The sequence below is a fragment of the Tachyglossus aculeatus genome, chromosome 1, assembly GCF_015852505.1.
Source record: "Tachyglossus aculeatus isolate mTacAcu1 chromosome 1, mTacAcu1.pri, whole genome shotgun sequence".
Lineage (NCBI taxonomy): Eukaryota > Metazoa > Chordata > Mammalia > Monotremata > Tachyglossidae > Tachyglossus > Tachyglossus aculeatus.
This window is the reverse complement of record NC_052066.1, coordinates 149413651-149441299: the sequence shown is the minus strand read 5'-3', so window position 1 is coordinate 149441299 and position 27649 is coordinate 149413651. Positions and strand designations below refer to the sequence as shown.

The 27649-nt window shown below is 42.4% G+C and overlaps 1 protein-coding gene across 4 annotated transcripts in view; it reads left to right on the top strand.

The window, feature by feature from the left end:
* EML1 (EMAP like 1) overlaps positions 1-27649 on the top strand; it is a 222856-nt gene that overhangs the window by 114422 nt on the left and 80785 nt on the right. For all 4 annotated transcript variants that reach the window (XR_005449835.1, XM_038744310.1, XM_038744319.1 and 1 more), the window contains 2 exons: positions 12136-12318; positions 26891-27023. Coding sequence is in view for 3 of the 4 variants with exons in the window: in XM_038744310.1 (XP_038600238.1) it covers positions 12136-12318; positions 26891-27023 (316 nt within the window). In the remaining variant the exon portion in view is untranslated. The remainder of the gene's footprint in view (positions 1-12135; positions 12319-26890; positions 27024-27649) is intronic.

The window sequence follows — 27649 nt, the reverse complement described above, 5'->3', positions numbered from 1 at the left end:
TTCTTCTACTTCCAAGTCACTTTCTATTCAATTTTATTATCTCTAGTGGGGAGAGAAATTTTGAAGCAAATACATTTGGAAAAGGAAGAATTTAAAAAGGGGCCGGGGCGGGGGGAGGGTGGAGAGAAGCACTCAAATCCACCAAACTGTATCACAAGCCCAGTTAGCCAATTCTCTGTGCATTCCTGCGACCGTATTTTGGTATTAGAGCAGTCCTTGTTTATTAAATCTCCAAATCAATCAGACAAAAATAACCTTGTACATTTATATTTCTAGTAGAAATGTGAGGCTTAACACAACTGAAGTTTTTGTTTGACGATCTGAAACTGCAGATGAGATTTGGTGAAATGTCTAGTCCTTTTTGACTTTCATTTAAATGCCTAGGGGATATGTGGAACACATGCTCATAAAGCATATGGATTAAAATTAAGACCAACCATGAAATTTATCTAAACAAAAATACCTTTGTGAGAAGATTGCTTTAATTTTCTTGAGCAAAAGTACTCAAATTGCAAACACATTCTTTTATTTTTAAATTCCCAACTTAAGTGAAAATTTTAAAAATATATAATGAAATTCAGGCATCACGTTTACCAAGATAGAGGCTGGCTAAGTTTTAGAAGTGATGATCTTAGGGTTTTAATTATGAAGATGACAAGTTAAAGGGAGACCTAGGCTTTGCTTTTTTAGTAAAAATGTGTGCGGCCTAGTGGGAAGAGCATGGGCCTCGGAGTCAGAGGACCTGGAATAGAAAGAGCACAGGCATGGGAGTCAGAGGTCATGGGTTCAAATCCTAGCTCTGCTGCTTGTCAGCTGTGTGACTCTGGGCAAGTTGCTTCACTTCTCTGTGCCTCAGTTCCCTCATCTGTAAAATGGGGATGAAGACTGTAAGCCCCACGTGGGGCAATCTGATAACCTTGTATCCTCCCTAGCGCTTAGAACAGAGCTTTGCACATAGTAAGTGCTTAATAAATGCCATCATTATTATTATTCCTTCTCAGCCACTTGCCTGCTTAACTTCTCTGTGCTTTACCTCACCTGCAAAATGGGGATTATTACCTCTGTTCCCTCCTACTTAGACTGTGAGCCCTTTTTGGGAGCTAATTATCTTGTATCTATCCCAGAGCTTAGTTCAGTGCTTGGTACATAATAAGCTCTTAACAAATACCGCAATTATTACTGTTAAGAAGTCTGAATTTCTCTTATCTTTGAACTTGCTGTGGTTTATACCCCCAATGTTGCCTAGCTAAATAAAATGTTGCTTTATTCAATTTGATAGCCATAAATGTTGAATCCTTATTTAGACTCATACTAAGACTATAGACCAAACCTTAGTTAAGCAACAACTTATTGTGCTTGGAAGAAAAAGTACATTAGTCCCTGAGGTGGTTGAGATAACTGTATAATTTAGGTGAAAAAAAAGTAATGTTAATTCAGGAAAAAAAAATTTTTCAACCTTTTACTTTGGCAGTGGCATAAAATCCTAGAGCTGAAATCGATCAGTTAATCAATGGTATTTGAGCACTTACTGTGTACTGTAGGGGTTCCTCAAGGTTCAGTTCTTGGTCCCCTTCTGTTCTCGATCTACACTCACTCAAGGCCCTACTGAGAGCTCACCCCCTCTAGGAGGCCTTCCCAGACTGAGCCCCTTCCTTCCTCTCCCCCTCGTCCCCCTCTCCATCCCCCCCATCTTACCTCCTTCCCTTCCCCACAGCACCTGTATATATGTATATATGTTTGTACATATTTATTACTCTATTTATTTTACTTGTACATATCTATTCTATTTATTTTGTTTTGTTAGTATGTTTGGTTTTGTTCTCTGTCTCCCCCTTTTAGACTGTGAGCCCACTGTTGGGTCGGGACTGTCTCTATATGTTGCCAACCTGTAAATTCCAAGCGCTTAGTACAGTGCTCTGCACACAGTAAGTGCTCAATAAATACAATTGATTGGTGACCTCATTCGCTCCCATGGCTTCAACTATCATCTCTATGCTGATGACACCCAAATCTACATCTCTGCCCCTGCTCTCTCTCCCTCCCACCAGGCTCACATCTCCTCCTGCCTTCAGGACATCTCCATCTGGATGTCTGCCTGCCACCTAAAACTCAACATGTCCAAGACTGAACTCCTTGTCTTCCCTCCCAAACCCTGCCCTCTCCCTGACTTTCCCATCACTGTTGACGGCACTACCATCATTCCCGTCTCACAAGCCTGCAGCCTTGGTGTCATCCTCGACTCTGCTCTGTCGTTCACCCCTCACATCCAAGCCGTCACCAAAACCTACCGGTCTCAGCTCCGCAACATTGCCAGAATCCGCCCTTTCCTCTCCATCCAAACTGCTACCCTGCTCGTTCAAGTTCTCATCGTATCCCATCTGTACTACTGTATCAGCCTCCTCTCTTATCTCCCATCCTCCTGTCTCTCCGCACTTCAATCCATACTTCACGCCGCTGCCCGGATTGTTTTTGTCCAGAAACGCTGTGGGCATGTTACTCCCCTCCTCAAAAATCTCCAGTGGCTACCAATCAACCTACACATCAGGCAGAAACTCCTCACCCTTGGCTTCAAGGCTCTCCATCACCTCGCCCCCACGTACCTCACCTCCCTTCTCTCCTTCTACAGCTCAGCTGGTACCCTCCACTCCTCTGCTGCTCATCTCCTCACTGTGCCTTGTTCTCGCATGTCCCGCTGTTGACCCCTGGCCCATATCATCCACCCGGCCTGGAATGCCCTCCCTCTGCTCATCCGCCAAGCTAACTCTCTTCCTCCCTTCAAGGCCCTACTGAGAGCTCACCTCCTCCAGGAGGCCTTCCCAGACTGAGCCCCCTCCTTCCTCTCCCCCTCGTCCTCCTCTCCATCCCCCCGTCTTACCTCCTTCCCTTCCCCACAGCACCTGTATATTTGTATATGTTTGTACATATTTATTACTCTATTTTACTTGTACATATCTATTCTATTTATTTTATTTTGTTAATACATTTGGTTCTGTTCTCTGTCACCCCCTTCTAGACTGTGAGCCCACTGTTGTGTAGGGACCGTCTCTATATGTTGCCAACTTGTACTTCCCAAGCACTTAGTACAGTGCTCTGCACACAGTAAGTGCTGAATAAATACGATTGATTGATTGATTAATTGTACAGAGCACTATGTTAAGTGCTTGGGAGAGTACGGTAGTGTAAGTGTACCCGATCCCTGCCCTCAAGAGTTTACCCTCTAATGAACCTCCAATTGACTGATTGATTATTGACATACCCAATGCCCAATTAGCCCCTTACATTGTGTAAAATTGCCAGTTCAAAAGTTCAAAAGTCAAGAATTTTTATTGAAATGGTAAAAATCATTCTCAGCAGTTGGCTACTCTGCTGGCACTGCACTAATCGCTATGGGGTTGGAAATGGAATTCTGGAATATGAGAGGTCACAGAGTTGCTTTTAACACTGTCCTCTCCTGGTTCTCCTAATATCTCTCTGGCTGCTCATTTTCAGTCTCTTTTGTGGGCTCCTCCTCTGCCTCTCACCCCCAGACAGTGGGAGTCCCTCAAGGTTCAGTTCTGGGTCCTCTTCTATTCTCCATCTACATCCACTCCCTTGGAGAACTCATTCACTTGCATGGCTTCAACTGCCATCTCCATGTGGATAGTTCCCAAATCTACTTCTCCAGCCATGACCAACCTCTCTCCTTCTCTGTAGTGTCACATTTCCTTCTGTCTTCAGGATATCTCTACTTGAATGTCCTGCTGACACCTCAAACTTAATCAATCAATCAGTTGTATTTATTGAGCGAAACAGAGCTCATATTCCCATCCAAAACCTGTTCGCCCTATGACTTTCCCATCAGTTTAGACAACATCACCACCCTCTCTGTCTCACCTGTCTGCAACTTTAGTGTTATCCTTGACTTTCAGTCCATCCACGTGTTCACTCTGTTGCCAGTCATGTCAGTTCTACCATCAAAGTAGAATCCACCCCTTCCTCTCCATCCAAACAGCCATCAGGAAGATCCAGGTTCTTATATCCTGCCTCGGCTACTGCATCAGCCTGGTTGCTGAACTCCCTGCTTCCTGTCTCTCATCATCATCTGTATCATCATCATCGTCATAGGTATTTATTGAGCACTAATTGTGTGCATAGCACTGTAGTAAGTGTTTGATGTCCAGCAGAGTTGTTAGTCATGTTCCCTACCCACAGTTTGCTTAGTCTCTCCTCTCTCCAGTCCATACTTTGCTCTGCTGGCCAGATCATTTTCTACAAAAATAACAGATCACACCTTCCCACTCCTCAAAAACCTCCAATCATTACCCATTCCCCTCAACATCCAATAGAAGCTCCGTACTCTCAGCTTTCTGACAGTCTGTTGACTCTCCCTCTTATCTCACCAATCTCCTACTACAACCCAACTCACATACTTTGTTCCTCTACTGCCAACCGTTTCACTGTATTTTGATTTAGTCTGTCTCGCTGTTGACCCCTTGCTCACTTCATCCTTCTGACCTGGAACTCACTCTCCCATCATACCGACAGACCACCTCTCGCCCAACTTCCAAGCCTACTGAAATCCCTCCTCCTCCAATAAGCCTGCCATGATTAGGCCCCCATTTCTCCTCTTCACCCTCCCTTCTGTGCCGCCTATGTATGTTTATCTATGCCCCTTAAGCATTTGATGTTTGCCCTGCCAGCAAATCCATACTCCTCATTTTACTCTCCCATTCCCCGATCAGTAATTCATTTTAACATCTCTCTCTCCCTCTAGACTGTTAGCTCCTTGTGGGCAGGTAGCATACCTAGCAACTCTACTGAATTATTCTCTCCCAAACACTTAGTATAGTAGTCGTCAGAGAGTAGGCACTCAGTAAATCAATCAATCAATCAATCAATCGTATTTATTGAGCGCTTACTATGTGCAGAGCACTGTACTAAGCGCTTGGGAAGTACAGATTGGCATCACATAGAGACAGTCCCTACCCAACAGTGGGCTCACAGTCTAAAAGGGGGAGACAGAGAACAGAACCAAACATACCAACAAAATAAACTAAGTAGGATAGAAATGTACAAGTAAAATAAATAAATAAATAAATAAATAGAGTAATAAATATGTACAACCATATATACATATATACAGGTGCTGTGGGGAAGGGAAGGAGGTAAGACGGGGGGATGGAGAGGGGGACGAGGGGGAGAGGAAAGAAGGGGCTCAGTCTGGGAAGGCCTCCTGGAGGAGGTGAGCTCTCAGCAGGGCCTTGAAGGGAGGAAGAGAGCTAGCTTGGCGGATGGGCAGAGGGAGGGCATTCCAGGCCCGGGGGATGACGTGGGCCGGGGGTCGATGGCGGGACAGGCGAGAGCGAGGTACGGTGAGGAGATTAGTGGTGGAGGAGCGGAGGGTGCGGGCTGGGCAGTAGAAGGAGAGAAGGGAGGTGAGGTAGGAGGGGGCGAGGTGATGGAGAGCCTTGAAACCCAGGGTGAGGAGTTTCTGCTTGATGCGCAGATTGATCGGTAGCCATTGGAGGTTTTTGAGGAGGGGAGTAATATGTCCAGAGCGTTTCTGGACAAAGATAATCCGGGCAGCAGCATGAAGTATGGATTGAAGTGGAGAGAGACACGAGGATGGGAGATCAGAGAGAAGGCTAGTGCAGTAGTCCAGACGGGATAGGATGAGAGCTTGCCATTGATGGATATACAATGTAGTTTAGAGAAAATTGGAGGAGGAGATTACTAAAGCAGTTAAATGTGTATAAAATAATACATGAGTGTATATAAAGGAAACAGCTAATGACTTGGCCAATCTTTAGTTATGTTTACCTTAGAAGATTTTAAAGAATGAATTAAGAAAGATATTGAAACAAATGAAGTAAGGCTTTTTCTTTTCTTTGCCCAGCCTAGTAAAGTGCAAACAAAATTGTGGACCAGAATTTGAGAACCTAAAATAAGTGCTTGCTTAACACTTTTTTAAATTGGGAACTCACCGGTTTTGGGTACTGCCATCTTGCCAAGCAGGCATGGTGAAATTCCAGGGCCCACCTGGCAGCTCTCCAAGGCTCCTTATGGCCCACCGGTGGCCACAGTGGCCTTAAAGCCGCAGAAAACCAAAGGCTGAGGAGTTCGACTTAAAATAATTGAGGTTTGTCATGATGAATTAAAATAAACCGTAGCTTTCTTTTGCCAGAATTAGCATCTCAGTATTAGATGATTTAGAATAGTAACACTGTACTGCAAGTACCAAACCTACCAGTTTTCCTTTGGCCACATTCCACGATCAAATGAAGTTTTGCCCTGCAGACCCTAGCCGACTGCCCAGAAGTTGAGTGTTGCTTGTATTGGTTAAATTGAGATTGAGCTTTGGGTTTTGTTGTCTGTTATGCTGATCAGGGTTACTTCCAGCTGAATTAAAGTGTGAACGCATTGGAACAATACAGGCTTTTTCTGTACCCAGAGAGGTAAAGATCAGCAGACAGCTCCTACTGCCAAAGAGTCTAGTAATCTTTTTCCTTGGATTAATTACCTGAAATGAGTGGAGTAAGAAAACCTATTAACAAATTCTGCCAGGTTTTGTTCAGCGGATAGATTTGGCCAAGGGGAAACCAGCCAATCTTAGAAACTGTAGTGCTGTTAAACTGAAATGGACAATTTAAATTTCATTTTTGTTCAGTTGTATTTTAATGTAAACCCGGGATGTAATTTTTTTTGGGGGGAAATGTTAACATTTTAGAGGATTTCCTAGACACAATTTTTTCTCTGTAACAGAATGAAAGTCAGCCTGATGTGATTATAGACCAATTAAAGCTGCGTCTGTAAACAGTGTGTCCACACCATTCACATAGTGGTATTTATTCAGCCCTTACTATGTGCAGAGCACTATACTAAGCACTTGAGCGAATGCATTAGATTATTGTACAATAAAGTGGATATGATCCCTGGCCGGAAGGCGTTTATAATCTCGTTCTCATTTTCTTACCAGTGCCTAAAGGGTAAAGGAATGGTATTTATGTGCCATATAATAATAATAATAATAATAATGGCATTTATTGAGCACTTACTATGTGCAAAGCACTGTTCTAAGCGCTGGGGAGGTTACAAGGTGATCAGGTTGTCCCACGGGGGGTTCACAGTTTTAATTACCATTTTGCAGATGAGGTAACTGAGGTACAGAGAAGGTAAGTGACTTGCCTAAAGTCACACAGCTGATAGTGGGCAGAGATGGGATTTGAACCCATGACCTCTGACTCCAAAGCCCGTGTTCTTTCCACTGAGCCATGGATGCTTTTTTCATAATTCTTTTAAAAGCCGTACAAAAATCTGACCTTCGATAATCTTCCTTCAAATCATTTAAATAAATGACACCTTAAATAAGGTGTGGCAGCCACTCAAAAAGCCAACAAAAGTTTGGGCCTCACTGGGAAGAACATACAAAATGAGACGAAGCTTCGTCAATATGTGGAGTGTTACACCCTCTCCTGGAATACTGTATGCAGGTCTGCCTGCTGTGCTTTAGCTGCAGAGTTGATCAGGGGGATGGAGTTGTCTGCGTATGAGAGTAGTCGGAGAAGATCAGGGTTCTACAGTCTGGAAAGACCGAGGCTGAGGGAGAAGTGAATTGAAGTTTACAGAATCATGAAGCATGTGGTTAGAGTGGACCCTCCATTGGTGGTAACAAATTCTCCCTCCATGGAGGTGAGGGGACACCCACTGACGCTTGAAGGTGATATGTTCTAAATGCGCAAGTGGGAAACATTTCTTTCCTGAGAGAGTGGTGAGTATGTGGAATTTGTTATTGCAGGAAATTATTCAGGGGAAAAATATCAGAAGGAAGAGGAGTTTAAATAAAGTCATGGGTGAGGAGTGTTTAGTGAATGACTAGAGGAGCAGTTAAGGGTGTTAGACGGCCCAACTCCAACTCTGAAGATGGATATCATGGAGGGCAACCCCCACAAAGTCCCTTAAAATATTTAAAATGCCCCTCAGTGTGCACAACCACATGATTTCCTAACTTCTTAATTCACATAGCTATAGCTCAAAACTGGTTGATCACCAACATTTCTTCAGTGGCAGGGCTAATTTTAATGATCACCTCTGCTCTGCCTCCATAGTTTCCTATTTCCTCATAATATAACAACAACAACAACAATAATAATGATTTTTAAGTGTTTACTATGTGCCAAGCACTGTACTAGGCACTGGAGTAGATAAAAGGTAATCAAGTCTTACATTTGGCTCGTAACGTAAGTAGAAGGGAAAGCAAGTATTAAATCCCATTTTGCAGGTGAGGGAATTTAGGCTGAGAGGTTAAATGACTTGTCCAAGGTCACCCAACAGGTATGTGGCAGAGCCGCAATTAGAACCCAGGTCTTCTGATTCTCAAGCCCATGCTCTTTCCATTAGGCCATGAAGCTGAAGTTGGGTTATCCAGCACCATGCAGGACTCTTCAGGCAGCAAATTTGCTTTCTTTCTAATAGGATTAGCAAACACTCCTTTTTCATCATAAGTTTATCTCTTAATCTGATCAACAAGCAATCCTTGGACTGTAAACACAGCCAGGGTTCACTGCCTAGTGGGGCACTTTACCCAAACAGGTGGGTTATTATGCAGAGTGCCCTGTTTGTTAACTTCTTTTCTCTTAGCTGGAATATTTGACTAACCAGCTCTTCCTGTCCCCTGAACAAGCTGGATTGAAAAAAAGCCTTTGTTGCATTTCTTGCCAGTGAAAATATGTTAGGGCCCAAGCGGTTGGACAGATTGCATGGCTTGCCCACCCGTCAGCATGTCAGTGGGAGTTACTGTTGTCTGCACTACTTTGGACTTCTCACGGTACAGTGATTGTAATGGTATTTATAAGCTCCTACTTTGTGTAAACCTCTGTATTGGGTTTTGGGAAAAATATGCAGGTAAGAACGAGACATGGTCTCAGGAATCTAGGAATAAGGGGGAGAAGGTTAACAGTGGACACCTAAGGAAAGAAGAAGCAATGTAAACATAAAAATAACATAAAATGACATAAAAACATAAAATGTATCAAACAAAAATTCCTCACTATTGGCTTTAAAGCTTTCCATCACCTGGCTGCCTCCTACCACACCTCCCTTCTCTCCTTCTACAGCCCAGCCCGTACACTCAACTCCTCTGGTGTTAACCTTCTCACTGTGTCTCAATCTCGCCCGTCTCGCCGCCAACCCCTGGCCCATGTCCTACCTCCGGCCTGGAATGCCCTCCCTCCTCAAATCTGCCAGACAATCACTTTTCCCCCTTCAAAGCCCTGCTGAAAGTGCACCTCTTCCAAGAGGCCTTCCCAGACTGTCCCAATTTTCCTCAGCTCCCACATTCTTCTGTGTCTTCATGACTCGCTCTCCTTGCTCTTCCCCCTTCCCACCCTCACCACTTATGTATACATGTATATTTTTATGATTCTATTTATTTATATTGATGCCTGTTTTACTTATGTTGATGTCTGTTCCCCCCCAACCCCCGCATTTAGACTGTGAGCCCATTTAGGCAGGGATTGTCTGTTTTTATTGCCATATTGTACTTTCCAAACACTTAGTATAGTGTTCTGCGCACAGTAAGCGCTCAATAAATACGATTGAATGAATGAATGGGTAGAACACTGGTCAGGAAGTCAGAAAGACCTAGATTCTAGTGTCGGCTCCATCATTTCCTGCCGTGTGTCCTTGGGCAAGTCACTTAAGCTCTCAGTGCCTAGTTCCCTCATCTGTAAAATGGGAATTAAGACTGTGAGCCCTGTGTGGAACAGGGACTGTGTCCAACCCAGTTATCTCGTATCTACTCCAGAGCGTAGTACAGTGCCTGGCACATAGTAAGAGCTTAACAAATACCAAATATAACTATTATTATATTATAAAGCTCCCTCATCCTTCAGTCTGCCAGAACAAGCTTTCTCCATCTTCAAAGCCCTCTTGAAATCCCACCTCCTCCAGGAGACTTTCCCCAGTTCAACTTTAGTCTTCCCATGTCATATGCTTGTAAACCCTACCCCAGAACTCTTGCATTTGCAGCACCTGGATACATAGTCCTTTGGTACATATCTATCGCTCGATGTACCAAAGCAGTACTTATCCACACAGCTATCTTTTTCATTCTCTCCTTCCTCCTGTAATTGCTTTTTTTTTGTCTCCCCTGTTAGGCAGCCTACTTTTAGAGGGCAGGGTTCATCGCGTCTATTTTTTAAATAGTGTTTATTAAGCACTTACTATGTGGCAAGTGCCATTCTAAGTTCTGGGTAGATACAATATAGCAAGTAGGACACAGTCCATGTCCCCCGTGGGGCTCACAGTCTAAGTAAGAGGAATAACAGCTGTTGAATCCCCACTTTACAGTTGAAGAAGTAGAGGCACAGGGAAGTTGAGTGATTTGCCCCAGGTCACACAACAGGCAAGTGGCAGAATTGGGATTAAAATCCAGGTCCTCTGATTTCCAGGCCAATGCTTTATTCAGTAGGCCAAGCTACTTTCGTATCTCTGGTGTTCTCTTCCAATTGGCCACTACAATGTTCTAGACAGAGTAGCCACTCAATAAATTCTATTGATTGACTGCTGGAATTATAGGGATGATTAAGCTTCTGCATCTCCATCCTTTATCTCCTCCTCTACAGTCACGTGTTTTCCTGGTTTCAGGACATCTCTACTCAGATGTCCTGCTGACATCTCAAACTTAACATACCCAAAACAGAAATCCTCATAGTCCTACCCAAATCCTGTCCTCCCCCTGACTTTCCCATCACTGAAGACACCGCCACCATCCTACCTGTCTCACAAGCCTCTAACTGTGGTGTTATCCTCCACTGCTCTCTTTCTCATTCAACCCTCATATTCAGTGTCACCCAGTCCTGTCACTTCAACCTTCATAACTGCTAAAATCCACCCTTTCCTCTCCATCCAAACTACTACCATGTTAATCCAAGTGCTTATCTTTTCCCACCTTGAGTACTGCATCAATAACCTTGTTGGCCTTCCTACCTTTCTGTCTCTCCCCAGTTGAGCCCATACTTCACTCTGCTGCCCAGATGATTTTTCCACACATTATTCAGTCCATGTTTCCCTCTCCTCAGGAACCTCCAGCGGTTGCCCATTCACCTCCGCATGAAACTGAAACTCCTTACTGTCAGTTTTAATGCACTCAATCGCCTTTCCCCTTCTATTTTACCTCCCTGATTTCCTGCTACAACCCAGCCTGCACACTTCACTCCTCTAATGCCAACCTGCTCACTGTTCCTCAGTCTCATCTATCTCACCGCTGACCTCTCACCCACGTGCAGCCTCTAGCCTGGAAAGCCCTCCCTCAATAAATACGATTGACTGACTGACTGACTGAAAGCACATTTCCTCCAAAAGTCCTTCCCTGTCCAAGTTCTCATTTCCTTTTCTCCCACTCCCTTCTGTGTCAACTGTGCCCTTGGATTTGCACCTTTTATTCACCCCTCCCCTGGCCCCACAGCACTGCTGTACATATCCATATTTATTTATACTTATGTCCCTCTCCTGCTCTAGACTGTAAGCTCGTGGACAGGGATCAGGTCTACCAGTTCTGTTGTATTGTACTTTCTCAAGTGCTTAGTTCAGTGCTCTGCACAAGTAAGCCCTCAAGAAACACAAATGATTGATCAAGAATATTGTAAAGTACCTTAATGTCAGAAGCTTTATTTATAGTCCCTTTCAGAGCTGTACTGAGTAGAGTGCTATTGATAACCAAACACACTGACCAGACAAAATGTAGACTCTTCTAGAATGATCTAGAAACTGGGCTCCTGGCCAGTTTACAGGCATATCTTTTATAGGCAAACAACAGTTGGCCAAAACCCAGAAAAAACAAAACAAAACATGTTGAACTTGAGAGCTGGAGTTTGAAGAAGTGGGGATACAATGAAATAATGCTGGATAGGGGAGATTGTTTTAGAAGGAATAAAGTCAAGTGGAATAAAGATTTGAAGTTAAAACATGTCTTGTTTTCTTGAATTGGTAGATTGAAGATGAAATTAATTCCTTGAGCTGACTTTAGAATAAATAAGCCCTCTGATATTTCATTTTTATCATTATTGGGTGCTATCAAAGTGCTAATTCAGGATATAAACCTTTATTCTGGCTGTCTTTTTCTATTTATAACCTTTAGTTTCTCATCCTTTATTTTAGATGACAGCGCTTCAGCAGCAAGTAGCATGGAGGTTACTGATCGCATCGCGTCTCTGGAGCAGCGGGTCCAGATGCAAGAAGATGACATCCAGCTGCTCAAGTCAGCTCTGGCCGATGTAGTTCGACGTTTGAATATTACAGAGGAGCAGCAGGCCATGTTGAATAGGAAAGGACCTACCAAAGGTAGGCATTTCTGATCCCTGCAGTATAGCAAAGTAGTAGTTTGTTTTCATTGACTAATGTTCTGGTGCTATGTATTTCATTCTTATTAAAAATGGAGTAAATAATGAATACACTAAAAGAAAGCAACCCTAGATGAATCCTAGTTATAGTTATGATGCCTTGAAAAGAATTCAAATGAGAATAGTCATTGGTCAAAGCCAGATAATTTTCTAGGGGATCCCCAAAATGTGAACTCAGTGCTCTTTTGCTCTTGGGGGAGTCATCCTACTCCTTGGATTCCATTTTCAAATCCACAGAAGAAGAACATTGCTGTGTTTTTGATGACCCCTTTGTTGAAGGATTTGACTAAAGGGCCTTGAAACAACTTTTTCAGTTCTTTTCACCAAGAATCCAAATGCCCATTCACTACATGCTTTTGGCTAGCGGCAGTGTTGTTACTCTGGAAAACAGATTAGCCATGAGTCATAATGTCAAGCAAACGTTAAAGTTCAGAGGAAAACCTCCAGGTACAAATACTCTTAGAACAAGCCTTTTTATGTTAAACAAATTACTTTGCAGCTAACAAATTTTGCCTGGAGCCAGGTTGTGCCAGACTTGTTTATTTTTCAAAATGAGATTGACTGATAGTGGTCTAATCACAGTTACATTTAAGAAAATTGTGACAAATAACTGATGTGGAATGCCCAGATCTGTTGAATTTTTAAGTTAAAAATTATGAGCAATCTAATTGAAGCTAGATTATTTTAAGGAATCAGGTATGGAAATAAATATGCTCTTCTAAAGGGTATCATAGAATATAATGAAATCATTGAGGTTGTGTTTTATGTTGTAATCTTTGGGTATCATTTTTCAGTATATAAAATATTTCATTAGAGGCAATGGAGTCAAATTATAAGAAGCTAAATAAGATGCAAATGGGATGGATTTTATCCAACCTGAATTAGATACTCATACCATGTGTGCTGTCTTTTTGTTGGATGTGAATGAATTTACATTAGAAAAAAAATCATTCCTAGATAAAGCAATGTTAATAATGCCTTTGGTTATTTGTAAGCTCACGGTGCTTTAGATGTCTAGTTCATCTTCACAGTTTTCTTATATAAATGGCAACATGTCAAAACATGATGGTAAAAAGCACAGTAGGAAATTGCAGTGGAAATGTCACTACAAAAACAGGGACTTGTAACTCTGCTGTCTCTCTAACTGCTGTCTTGAAAGGGTGGGCTTTCTGGACTTCCACTGAACACCAGATTATGGTGTTCTGGGATCCTGAAAAGGGATTCCTTCTCAAAAGGTGAAGAGCTGCCTGTAGAAGAGACTTCCTGCTCACCACCTGATCAAGTGATGAGCTGCTTTGTGGAAGGAGCCCTTCTCTGTGGTTCTCATCATCAGGAATTACATTTTTGCAATGTGCTGGGTTGAGGGCATTTGAAGCATGCTGCTTTGGGAAATGGTCGCCTCACTTTTCAGTGAAGAAACCAAGGGCCACAGCTAGTGCCCATCCTAAGTCAGTATGGGATTCATGAGCAAAACTGAGATTAGAACAATGTCTCCTGTGTCCAGCTCCAGTTCAGCGGACCTTTTCGTCATTACAGTAAATGTCATGTACTAATCGCTTCCAGTTTATATAGTAGAAAGGCCTACCAGATTTATTGAGACTAGAGTGAATAAGTACTTACATAAGTAAAGTTCAAGATTCTAGAAAGACTTGACAGGCAGGGCAGTGCATATTATTTGTTGCTATGGTAGAAAAATGCTTCATTGATCTTGAACATGCCATGACCTTTTTATTTTCTTGCTGTTTTTGTCCCCTTCTTTCCCCCCCTGCTCTCCCTCCATTATTCCTGTTCCCCTTTCCTCCCTTCCTTGCCTTCTACTCCTTTCCATGACTCCTGAGTTCTGTAGGGTTTCTGCCTCTGTCTACAACTACTTTGGGGGTCCTCCTTCCCCCAAACAGTCACCAAGATAGACCAAGTGAATAGGAATAGGGTTACAGAAAATGGTGGGGCCCAGTAATTACAGTAACAGTGGGGCTAATAATAATAACGTGGTACTTTTTAAGTTCTCATTCTGGGCTCAGCACTGTACTGAGCACTGGGTAGATAGAAGATCATCAGGTTGGACACACTCAGTGTCCCTCCAGCTGCTCTCAGTCTGAGAGAACAGATATTGAATCCCCATTTTACAAATGAGGTAACTGAGCCATGGAGAAGTCAAGTGACATGTCCAAGGTCGCACAGCATGCAAGAGGCAGAGTTGGGATTAGAACCCAGGTCCTCTGACTCCGAGGCCTGTGCTCTTTCCACTGGGCCATGCTTCTTCATCCTGGAAGCTGTTTGTGCCCTGGAGCCATGGGACAAACAGAAACCTCTGGTATTTTAGCATGGGGGTCAACGGTCACTGGTGCTGGTATTATCAGCATCAGTAATTATAGTGCCATATGAGTACCACCCAAGCTGTGGAACCAGTGTTTGAGTTTTTGTTAATGCATCTCAAATATAATGAATATGAATGCATTTGATGCCGAAATCTATTGTAATTAAAACTCATGGAGCTGTTTAATGACTTTGACATTCTGTTTGTTCAACTGTCTATCCAGAATCCAGTTTAGCTTCCAGTCTTTCCTTTTTTAATTTTTCCTTTTAAAAATCTTTTTTTTTAACTGGTGATGTTAATAGCCTTATTAATCCTTAGATCAGAATATGATTAAAAAAGCATCTGCTGGAGAGACTGATAAACATGTCCGTGCTGCTGTTCCAGGTAAGGCATCAAAGAATAACAATTGACAAGTAATGTTAAAATAATTTAAACAGCTACTGACCCAGGAATAATATAATTGATCCACTACTAGTATCTGCTGCATTAACATTTAACATTTTGATGTTTCCTCTCAACTCAAAACAATGATTTAAAAGAGTGAGTCTAATCCCACAGAGTAGTTACTAATAAATATGTGGCCGGTTAGGTAGTGATTTAGCATGAGAACCCTGTTTGATAATAAAGGAGTCAATCTGTTAACTATTCTGAGTATAATGGGTTGCTTTCAATTTCAACCTTGGTTGGAATAATATAGTCTACTAATTATCATCGAATATATGATTGAGGTACAATCTTCACCTCAAAGGCCTCTTGCTTTCTCACTCTCTGGCTGTGAATGGTACTAAGTACATTGTTGTTGATCATCCTGGTTGGCTGAAATTAGAGTTTCATTGCAGAAAGTACAAAGGATGTTTCTCCCCATTCTTCTCCACCCCACCGGGTCCTACTCTTTTTAGGTCCCGTCTGTAAATATTGCCTTTTTTCCTTAAGGCCTACTTTCGATTAAATACTAAGAGTTTCAGCTAGTCGTTGCCCATTAGTTCATATCTATCTATAGGGAAATTGAATTCTGGTGAACTGTTAATGGCAGTGCTTCGTAAACCTTTCTTTGATTTTTGAAGAGGTCTATCTGTCCGTCATTGAAACAGGGAGTGAGACTTGAAGAAATGTAGAATATTAAAAAAGGAAATCCACTGGGCACTTTTCTAAAGCCTGAGGTTAAAAAACAAAAGTAAAATAAGACAAGTTCCAGAGTTGGGGTTAAAACCCAGGTCCTACTGACTCTCGGGCCTGTGCTCTATTCACTAGGCCATGCTGCTTCTCTAATATTATATTAGTGTTGATTTTAAAAGGTAATTTTCTTTGAGTAGGGATTGCCATCTCATTCTCATTTTATATATATATATATTATATATATATATACACACATATATATATATATATATATATATATATATGTACAACTAGTGTCTAATGACCCAATCCTCATCTGATTCATGATAATAATAATAGTGGTGGTGAAGTGCTTACTATATACCAAGTACTTTAATAATAATAATAATAATGATGGCATTTATTAAGCACTTACTATGTGCAAAGCACTGTTCTAAGCACTGGGGAGGTTACAGTGTGATCAGGTTGTCCCACGGGGGGCTCACAGTTTTAATCCCCATTTTACAGATGAGGTAACTGAGGCCTAGAGAAGTTAAGTGACTTGCCCAAAGTCACACAGCTGACAATTGGCAGTCGGGATTTGAACCCGTGACCTCTGACTCCAAAGCCTGGGCTCTTTCCACTGAGCCATGCTGCTTCTCTGAAGCACTTTAGCACTAAAGCACTTTAGTACTTTACTAAATACTGGGGTAGATACAGGACAATCATATCCCCCATGGGGCTCACAGAGTAAGTAGGAGGGAGAACAGGTATTGAATCCCCATTTTGCAGAAAGAGAAGAGACATAGAGACATTAAGTGGCCTGCCCAAGATCACATAGCAGGAAAGTGGCAAAGATGGAATTAGAACCCAGTGCTTCTGACTTCACAGGCCTGTGCTCTTACCCCTAAACCACACTACTAACCAGATTATTTTCTCCATGCTCTGAAATTCCGTTGATCAGAAAGAACACTTTGTGCAACTTCACAATGTTAGCCTATTGGACTTTTTTTGTAGGCACTTTCCTCATACTAAATGACCCTTATTTGATAATGTAGTGACTTGGGTTTTGTCACACCTTCTGAAAGCTTCTGAACAGAAAGCACTCTCCTGCATTTCAGCTCATGTAACTGCAATCCATCATGCCACTGGTCCTTGCAAGCCAGAAGGATTTATTTAAATACCAAGCTGTGGGGCACTCCTTAGCACTACAATTGTCCCAAATCTTTGTTTGGAATTGTAAGACAGTAGAGTACAAAATAATTGATCGTGCTGAGGATCAGCATGTCCACTGGGCCCATTCTTGCATTACATCCTAATCCTCAGATCAGAGAAGCAAAGTGGCTTAGTGGATAGAGCACGAGCCCGGGAGTCAGAAGGACCTGGATTCTAATTCTGACTCCGCTGCATGTCTGCTGTGTGACTTGGGCAAGTCGCTTACTTCCCTAGGTCTCAGATACCTCATCTGTAAAATGGGGATTAATACTGTAAGCCCATATGGAGCAAGGACTCTCTGTCCATCTTGAATAACTTGAATCCACCCCAGTGCTTAGGGTAGTGCTTGGCACTGCTTAACAATTGCCAATGTTGTTATTATTTATTATTATCAGGAGGCAGTGGCCCAGAATGTAAGCTCGTTGTGGGCAGTGAATGTCTGTTGTTATATTGTACTGTTCCAAGTGCTTAGTAGAGTGCTCTACACAAAGTAAGCACTCAGTAAATACGATTACCTGAAATAAAAGACAATCGGGTAGAGTGGACACCAGTTAGTGCCCCTTGGTGTGGTGACCCAACCTAAATCTTCAGGAAGATCTTGGGCAACCTGAAGCCGTTAAATTGATCAATCAATAGTATTTATTGAGTACTTACTAATCGCTTAGGAGAGTACAACAGAATTAGCAGACAAATTCCCTGCCTATAATGAGTTTAAAGGATAGTCAGCCAAACTGTTAAATTTTGCTGGATGGCATGCTCTTTTTTTTCTTCTTTTCTATGGTATTTGTTAAACCAGACACTGTACTAAGGGGTGGGGTAGATATAAATTAATCAGGTTGGACACAGTCCATTCCTCACCTGGAACTCACACTCGTAATCCCCATTTTACAGATGTGGTAGCTAATCCTCCTCAACCTCTCAGCTGCCTTCGACACTGTGGACCACCCCCTTCTCCTCAACACGCTATCCAACCTTGGCTTCACAGACTCCATCCTCTCCTGGTTCTCCTCTTATCTCTCGGGTAGTTCATTCTCAGTCTCTTTTGCAGGCTCCTCCTCCCCCTCCCATCCCCTTACTGTGGAGGTTCCCCAAAGTTCAGTTCTTCGTCCCCTTCTGTTCTCGATCTACACTCACTCCCTTGGTGACCTCATTCGCTCCCGCAGCTTCAACTATCATCTCTACGCTGATGACACCCAGATCTACATTTCTGCCCCTGCTCTCTCCCCCTCCCTCCAGGCTCGCATCTCCTTCTGCCTTCAGGACATCTCCATCTGGATGTCTGTCCACCACCTAAAACTCAACATGTCCAAGACTGAACTCCTTGTCTTCCCTCCCAAACCCTGCCCTCTCCCTGACTTTCCCATCTCTGTTGACGGCACTACCATCCTTCCCGTCTCACAAGCCCGCAACCTTGGTGTCATCCTCGACTCCGCTCTCTCATTCACCCCTCACATCCAAGCCGTCACCAAAACCTGCCAGTCTCAGCTCCGCAACATTACCAAGATCCGCCCTTTCCTCTCCATCCAAACCGCTACCCTGCTCGTTCAAGCTCTCATCCTATCCCATCTGGACTACTGCATCAGCCTTCTCTCTGATCTCCCATCCTCATGTCTCTCCCCACTTCAATCCATACTTCAAGCTGCTGCCCGGATTGTCTTTGTCCAGAAATGCTCTGGGCATATTACTTCCCTCCTCAAAAATCTCCAGTGGTTACCAATCAATCTGAGCATCAGGCAGAAACTCCTCACCCTCGGCTTCAAGGCTGTCCATCACCTCGCCCCCTCCTACCTCACCTCCCTTCTCTCCTTCTCCAGCCCAGCCCGCACCCTCCGCTCCTCTGCTGCTAATCTCCTCACTGTGCCTCGTTCTCGCCTTTCCCGCCGTCGACCCCCGGCCCACGTCATCCCCCGGGGCTGGAATGCCCTCCCTCCACCCATCCGCCAAGCTAGCTCTCTTCCTTCCTTCAAGGCCCTACTGAGAGCTCACCTCCTCCAGGAGGCCTTCCCATACTGAGCCCCTCCTTCCTCTCCCCCTCGTCCTCCTCTCCAACCCCTGGCTTACCTCCTTCCCTTCCCCACAGCACCTGTATATATGTATATATGTTTGTACATATGTATTACTCTATTTATTTATTTTACCTGTACATATCTATTCTATTTATTTTATTTTGTTAATATGTTTGGTTCTGTTCTCTGTCTCCCCCTTCTAGACTGTGAGCCCACTGTTGGGTAGGGACTGTCTCTATATGTTGCCAACTTGTACCTCCCAAGCGCTTAGTACAGTGCTCTGCACACAGTGAGTGCTCAATAAATGCGATTGATTGATTGATTGATTGATTGAGACACAGAGAAGTGAAGTGGTTTGCCCCAGGTGGATCCAGGATTAGAACTCAGGTCCTCCGACTCCCATGTTCTTTCCACCAGACCGAGCTGTTTCCAACTCTTCATCCTCCAGCTTCTCATGGAGCCTTTTGCTGCATCACCCGAAGTTTGGTGCATCATATGTAAGGAGGATTTTGATATTTGTTTTGAGAGAGGACTCTCTCCTAAAGCAAGAAGATCTAAAGCTAAAGCATAATATCTGTAATCCCTTCCTTTCAAGCACTGTGCCACATGGAGTGTTTGGCAAGTTGGTCAGGTCTTTCTCCACATATGTGCTGAATTACTTGGGGCAAGAAGCATCTCTTCTCATGGAAATCTTTCCCTGTGCATAGAGGCTCTTCTGTGTGCAAATAAGCTTGGTCTCTTTTGCCTGTTAAGGTATTCAGTTCACATAAAAAGTGAATGACAGCCACAAGTGTTCTCAAATGAATAGGATGGAAGATAGGGGAGCAAATTTCCTGAGTGTAGGTGGAGGTAATGATATTAATCTGCCCCACACCCAGGTTATTATTTTCTCCCCTTTATTACAGGGTGACTGGGTCAAAAACGTTAGAATTTGCTCAAGGCCAAAGCAGAAATCTAAGTAATAGCTAGGAACTACATAATTTGAGAATTCTTATCTCCCGGTATGGAGGCATTTGTATTAGACTATTCTATTCCTCTTCATTTCAGTGGCAGAGACCCAATTAACCACCCACAATCTTTAACCACTGGCTAATCAAATGAACATGTTTTTAAAAGCCTCTTAATTTATAGCTTTCTGCCCGGTAATACAAATCTGTCGGAGCCTTGCACTCGGGGAGATAGCAGAGCTGATAGCAGAGAATGAGCCAGAACTCTAGTAACCTCGTGAAGATTGGTCCCGGGATCAGTTCTCCCCAAGTTATTGATGATTTAGGTGAAGTAGTAAAGAACAGATTAATCAAATTTCCATTTAAGCCTAAAGATAGTGAAACATTTTTCTAGCTCTCTTTTCTTTCCGCGCACTTGAAACCCTGTAAGGCAATTGAAGAGGAAATAAAGAAGCAGCAACTAGCAGGGCAGCAAAAACAAATCCATCTGTCATTTTAACTTCATCGTCATCAGTGGTACTTATTGAGTGCCAACTGATTGCTGAGCACTGTATCATTCATCGGTGGTATTTCCTGAGCACTTATTGTGTGCAGAGCACTGTACTTAGTGCTTGGAAGAGTACAATTCAGAAGAGTTGGGAACCGGGAATCAGCCTACAGTCTAGAGGGGGAGAGCTCAGTAGTATCAAGAAATGTTCCCTGCCCTCAAGCAATAGAGTCTAATGGGAGAGATAGATAAAAATTGTTTGCATAGGCTGGCAGAAGAACAAGTAGAAGCTTCAGGATGAATGAGCTGAAAAAAATAATTGAATGTATAAATTTATAAATAAACTGTGCACATGTAAACAAGTGCTGTGGGTACAGTTAAAGAACATAAATGTCATATGAGGCCAATGTAACTGGGGCATTTGTGAATTATTTGGGGAAGGCTTCCTGGAGTATATGGGCTTTGAAGTTGAGAAGAGCCGTGGTCTGTTGAATTTGGGGTTGCAGGAAGTTGCAGTGTGGTGGAACAGTATTGTTTAGGGGTCAGAGGTGGGACAGTCAAGAGCAAGGTACAATTAGGTGGGGCAGTTGGGAAGAGTGAAGAGTGTGAGTTGGGATTAGTGGGTGAAAAGAACTGATACGAAAGATAGAGACCCTTGAAACCAATGTTAAGGAGTTCCTTCATGGTGTGGTGAGAGGTGGATAGGCAGTGTAGGTTTCAGAGGAGTGGAAAAACATGTTGTCAAGCAATGTAGCAAGATCATTTAATAATGATGCTATGTGTTAAGTGCTTCCTGTGCTTTGCACACAGGAAACGCTTAACACATAGCATTATTATTATTATTATTATTATGTACCAAGCACTGTTATAAGCATTGGTGTAGATACAAGATACAATCAGTTTGTATCATGTGGGTCTCCCAGTCTTGATCCCCATTTTACAGATGAGGTAACTGAGGCACAGAGAAGTTAAGTGACTTTCCCGAAGTGGCGGAGCCAGAATTAGAACCCATGACCTCTGACTGACTCCCAAGCCTGTGCTCTTTCCACTAAGCCACGCTGCTTCCCAACAGCAGTGTGGGGAAAATGGACTGAGTAGGGAAGGGACAGGGAGACCAGCGAGACAGCTGATGCAGTAGCCTAACTGGGTTTATGTGGCTAGGAAGGGGCAGGTACAGGAGGTATTATGAAGGAAGTGTTGGCAAAAGTTAGCAGATGGCTGAAAGACAGTGAGGAGTTAAAGATGTTGGATGCCAAAGTTACAGACTTCCAGGACAGGGAAGAGGTGATGTTGCCATCAGAGATAGGAAAGTTAGGAGGAGGATAGGTTTGGGTAGGGAGGATAAGAAGGTCAGTTTGGGAAATGTCCTGGAGATAAGTGAGATTAAGTGGAAGGCTTGGAAGGTAGGTTTGGGAATCATCTGCAAAGGGCAGATAAGCAAACGGAAAAAGTGAGTGCCAAGTGAGAAGAGTAAGAAGTAGAATAGAGGCTTGTGGGGCACCCACAGTTAGGGGATGACCAGAGGAAGAGGAGTTAGCAAGTAAAACTGAGAAAGAACAGTTTGTGAAGTAGGAGAGCCACATGAGGCCTTGTCAGCTGACTGAAGGTCTTGAGAAAGTGTGTGCTGTGCCTCTCTTTCAGAAAATATCACAGTCTTTAAAAGGTGGTTTTATTATGGAACAGTTTATGGATGTTTATGGATAGCCTTTATCAGTAATTTTGCTGGATTCAGTAGTGATGCTTGTTCAGATAGGAAACTCCGATGTTTTGCCTTTGGACCTCAACAGTCCTTTCTCTGGATTGAGGGGGTCATACCTCTAGTGATATGGGACCTTCAAGGAGAGGAGCATCATTTTTATAGTCATTAGAAAAATATATCAGTGTATCACCGGATTAGAAATAGGGCAACAGCTTTCTCGACATTCATCAGTAGCACTATTTATTGAGTATCTACTATGTGAAAAATACTGTTTCTCCTTTCCACATGAGAAAAACTGGTTTTCTGAAGGAGAAACAAAAGGCTTTGGTTTTCACATATTTACCATGCTCCACACTCAGAAATCACATGGAAGTTTTGAAGAGGAATTCCATCATATTAAGGAATAGAGGAATATGTAATAAGGATTAATCAAATAACCATGCTGGCCGTTGTTATTATTATCATTAATAAGAACTAGTAGTTCTTAAGGGTTTACTATGTGCCAAGGTCTGTACTAATTGCTGGAGTAGTTATAAAATATTCTGGTCAGGCAGCCCTTGCCTCACATGGGGCTCACAATCTAAAGTGGGAGGGAGAACAGGTATTTAATACCCGTTTGACAGATAAGGAAACTGAGGCACAGAGCAGACAAGTGGCAGAACTGGGATTATAACCCAGGTCCCCTGATTTCCGGGTCTGTGCTCTTTTCTTGAGGCCACGCCGCTGTTCATTTGCCTCAGAATGGTATGAAACATCCATTTCTAACTACTGTTTTGCCCTAAAACCATGATAATGGGATTATTTGTACTATTTTTAGCACTAATGAATAGTTTCCTTTTCAGATAGCACTGTAGGCAGTTACAGAGATATACTCTGTGGGCACTGGGACTGGGAGTCTTTTTCCATCATCCCTTCATAGCCTCTTTTCTAATAATAATAATCATCATAATTGCGGTATTTAAGGGCTTACTAAGTGCCAAGCACTGACTAAACACTGGAGTAGATACTAGGTAATCAAGTTGGATACAACCCCTGCCTCATATAGGACTCTCAGTCTAAGGAATTCGAGTTTAGGATCAGAGGAACAATGGTTTTGAGAGAACACTTCTTAACCCCTTTTTGGGGGGAATTACTGGGATATATTTAGGAAGGAAAAAATGTTTAGGATGCCTGCGTATGTGTTTCTTCCACTTTCATTCTCTTTCCTTTCAACTGACTCCATCTCACTGATTCTCTTTCTTCTTCTGTTCCTCTCCTTGCCTCAGATCTCTCTGTCTCTAATCATTGTGGTTCATTCATTCAATCGTATTTATTGAGTGCTTACTGTGTATGGAGCACTGTACTATGCGCTTGGGAAAGTACAGTACAGCAATAAAGAGAGACAATCCCTGCCCACAACAAGCTTACATTCTAGAGGATAGTCTGTGGTGTTCGTTAAGCACGTAGTACAGTGCTCTGCACACAGTAAGCACTCAATAAATACGATTGGATGAATGAATGTTAGGCTCTTTCTGTGTACTAAGCACTGGGGTAGATACAAGATGATCAGGTCAGATACAGTCCCTGTCCCACATGAGGCTCCCAGTCTATTTAGGAGCAAGAACAAGCTTTGAATCCCCATTTTACAATGAGGAAACTGAGCCATAGAGAAGTCAAGTGACTTACCCCAGGTCCTATGATTCTCATGCTGTTTCCCCTAGGCTATGCTCCTTTTCTCTCAACTTCCACTCCGATTCTGTCTCTGTCTCATTCTGCCTTTCCCTCTCAGCCCATTCCTCTGTCTCTTTATATTTATCTCTGACTTTCTCATGTTGCTTCCCCATATCATGTCTCCAAGTAGTCTTTACCCTGACTCTGCAAACAAGTAAAAATGGTGCAGGGGGAGAATTGATGTGGAATGTGTGATGAGAGGAGAAAGGGGCCCATGGTAACTATTATTATCATTATTATTATTATTTTAATATTTGTTAAGCACGTAGCATGTGTCAACACTGTTTTAAGTGCTGGAGTAGATACAAGGTAATCAGGTTGGATGAAGTCCCTGTCCCACATGGGGCTCACAGTGTTAATCCCCATTTTACAGATGAGGTAACTGAGGCACAGGGAAGTGAAGTGACTTACCTAAGATCACACAGTAGGCAAGTGGCAGAGCCTGGATTAAAACCCCCTTCTAAACTGGGAGCTCATTGTGGGCAGGGATTGTCTCTCTTTGTTGCTGAATTGTACTTTCCAAACACTTCAGAGCTCTGCACACAGTATGTGCTCAAGAAATGTGATTGAATGAATGAATAAATGAATGAACCCAGGTCCTGGGACTCCCAAACCGCCATGCTCTTTCCACCAGGCCATGCTGCTTACATACAGATATGAGACAAGTGGAATACATAAGAACTATGGAGAAAGGTGAAAGGAGGGAAGGATCAGTTTTTCATTCTGCAATGTATTTTAAGGAATTGTCTTAAATGCAACATTGTCTTGATTTGGAGCAAAATAGTACATTTCTTGTTCTCTTTTAGAAATCTCACCAGGTAAATAAGCTTGGTTTTATTATACTTGCTAGCATTTTCGATGAAAGCACATCCTTTCTATGAGAACATGATTCCAATTAAACTTCCACGATTTTAGTTTTTTGCTCTATGACTCTTCATAACTTTGCCTAATTTGCTTCATGTTGAGAGTGTTTAATTTGAATTACTAAGGCTGTAACAAGTATCTGTCTGAAACAGTGCATGTTTTATTGTTTTTTTAATCAACATTAAATCATTTATTTTCTTGGTGAATTTGCTAATTTTTTTCCTTGGGTTCCATTCTGGTAATGTTTTAGTTTCAGGATTAAAAACGTTTTTTTGATGGATGGGTTCCAGAAATCAGAAAACTAAACCTTCTCTTAGAAGCAATCTTTGAATCTTTGAATTTTTATAATAGAGCATTTAATATACAGATTGGACTGCAAAAAAGGGAGAGAATGATGCTTGTTTCTCAGGATGGCTACCAGATAGAATATTCACTTTATCCAAGGCTTTCGATCATCTTTCCTTTTGAAGTTTGAACACCATATTATTTCAGTATTTGTTAAGCACTTAATATGTGTCGAGCACTGTTCTAAGCACTGTAGTATTTACAAGTTATTCAGGTTGGACACAGTCCCTGTCCCCCATGGGGCTCACAGTCTAAGTAGGAGGCTGTAGGGTTTAATCCCCATTTTACAATTGCGGAAACTGAGGTACAAAGCAGTTAAGTGACTTGCCCAAGGTCATACAGCAGAGAAGTGGCGGATTTGGAATTAGAACCCAGATCCTGTGACTCCCAGGCTGTGCTGCTTGGTGCACCAGAAGAAATTCAGGGTTTGTAAGGAAGAATAGAAATTCTTGGCATTTTTATGGCTCAGCCTTATGAATCCAGGGAGGTTGGAATTTATGGAAACCCTCTAAAGTGAAAGAATTAATACATTTGTTTTCCTGAGAAAGAAAAGCAGTCTGCTTATTAACTTAATGTGATTTTATTTCAAGGTGGCAAAGGACTCATTTAGGGGCCCAGGTTTGTAATAATATGACAAAGATCCTGGTACAAAATAAGGGACCCAGATGAGACAATGGACGAAGGCTACCCTTCAAATTACATTGTTCCATACACTCTGTCTTGGAGAAGTATTTAACTCCCATGGCTGTAGGAGTCGAGAAGTTCAGCTGAATTCCCTATGGTGTCTGATTCTTCACTACATTAGAAACAGCAGGGCCTAGTGGAAAGAGCATGAACTTGGGAGTCAGAGGACCTGGGCTTTCTGCCAATTGCTTACTGTATGAACTTGGGCAAGTAACTCAGCTTCTCTGTGCCTCAGTTTCCTCAACTGTAAAACAAGGATTAAATCCAATTCCTTCCAATTTAGTCTGTGAGCCCCATGTAAGACAGGGACTGTCCAAACTGATGACTTAAATTGTGTCTAACACAGTGCTTAACAAATACCCTAAAAAAAAACTACATGGCCCCTGTGTTGTGGCACAGTTTCCCTTTCATTTACAAATATCTCAGGGGGATCCAGTTTTTATTTCCTTTGCTGACTGGCTTGGAGAGGAAGAATTTCCACATTCCTTTCTGGCTTAAAACTAGATGGAGGTTAGTAGCTAAATCTTCTTGAAAGGCAGCTCATTCATGGTGCATTGTTTCCTCATTGCCAGCCATCCCCTCTAGACTCTAAGCTTGTTCTGGGCAGGGAATGTGTCTACCAACTCAGTTATATTGTTATAGTATACTCTCCCAAGTGTTTTAGTACAGTACTGTGCACACAGCAAACACTCAATAAATATGGATTGATTTATTCATTGATCCAGAGAAGACTCACGACGTACAGGAGTCCGTGCTCACCTAAACAGATGGCATCCTCTGGGTCCGGCAGTTGGGTTTTGAATCATCCTCTCTCCGAGATGGAGAGCTGGGGCCATGGCCTTTACTAGCTACCGCCTTCAAAACCAAAATAAGATACTGGAGCTCTCACTGGATGATTTTACAAGAACTAGGATTAATATATTGGCATTAGTAAAAATTTATCACGTCATGGTCGGTGGTAGATGGAGCAGTTCAGAAGAACAGATATGACATCACTTTTATTTGCATTTCTAATTTTGAAATTAATGTAATGGATTAGGTTCAAGTAATGTCGTTGAAATTTACAGGATAGCCTCTCCTTTTTTGAGGAACAAGTTATTTTTCAGGGCAAGCTCTGATTTTATTTTCTGCTTGTCTTCTCTAGCAAGACCTCTGGTACAAACACTGCCTTTAAGAACTACTGTTAATAATGGAACTGTGTTACCAAAGAAACCCAGTGGCTCTCTGCCTTCCCCCTCAGGGGCCAGGAAAGAAACGATTTCACCAGCAACTAAAAGGTAGGAATAACCCAGAAATATATATCAACACGTTGTGAAGACAATTCAGTCACTTTTCTTTTTTATGTAGCACTTTGAAAGTCATAGATTAGGAATTAAAGCTTATAAAAGTACTTAAATGCTGAATGATAAATGTTTCTGTAATGGTAGTCATTCTAAAATATGTTTCCTTGCTTTTTAGCTACTGTATCTTGACAAAAATCTAGGAATCTAGAAAGATCTTGGCAAAAGGGAAGGAAATTCTGTCCTATAGTTGCACTTTTTAAGTGTTCTGAAAATGGTGGCACTTATAACTTGTGGTAATGATCTGAAGATCCCAGGTTGCACAAATTGTTCCAACATCATATATTTCAATTCCTCAAATTTTGTTTGTAGATTTGAGAATTATTCTTTATGTATTCGTTGGTTTATGGTGATGTGTGGGGATAATTTGGGGTTTCGAGCTGAGGTTAGCAACCAGTACATCAAATATTGGTATTTCTTGTCTGATTGTAATTTGCATATATGCTCAGTCTGTATCCTGGAATTTGTGTTTGTGCAAAATCTCCCATTGTAGGGCTCATCCTATCCGTCACCACATACATACTCAGAGTGTTTATTCTGATACTGCTGTCCCCTGTATCCAA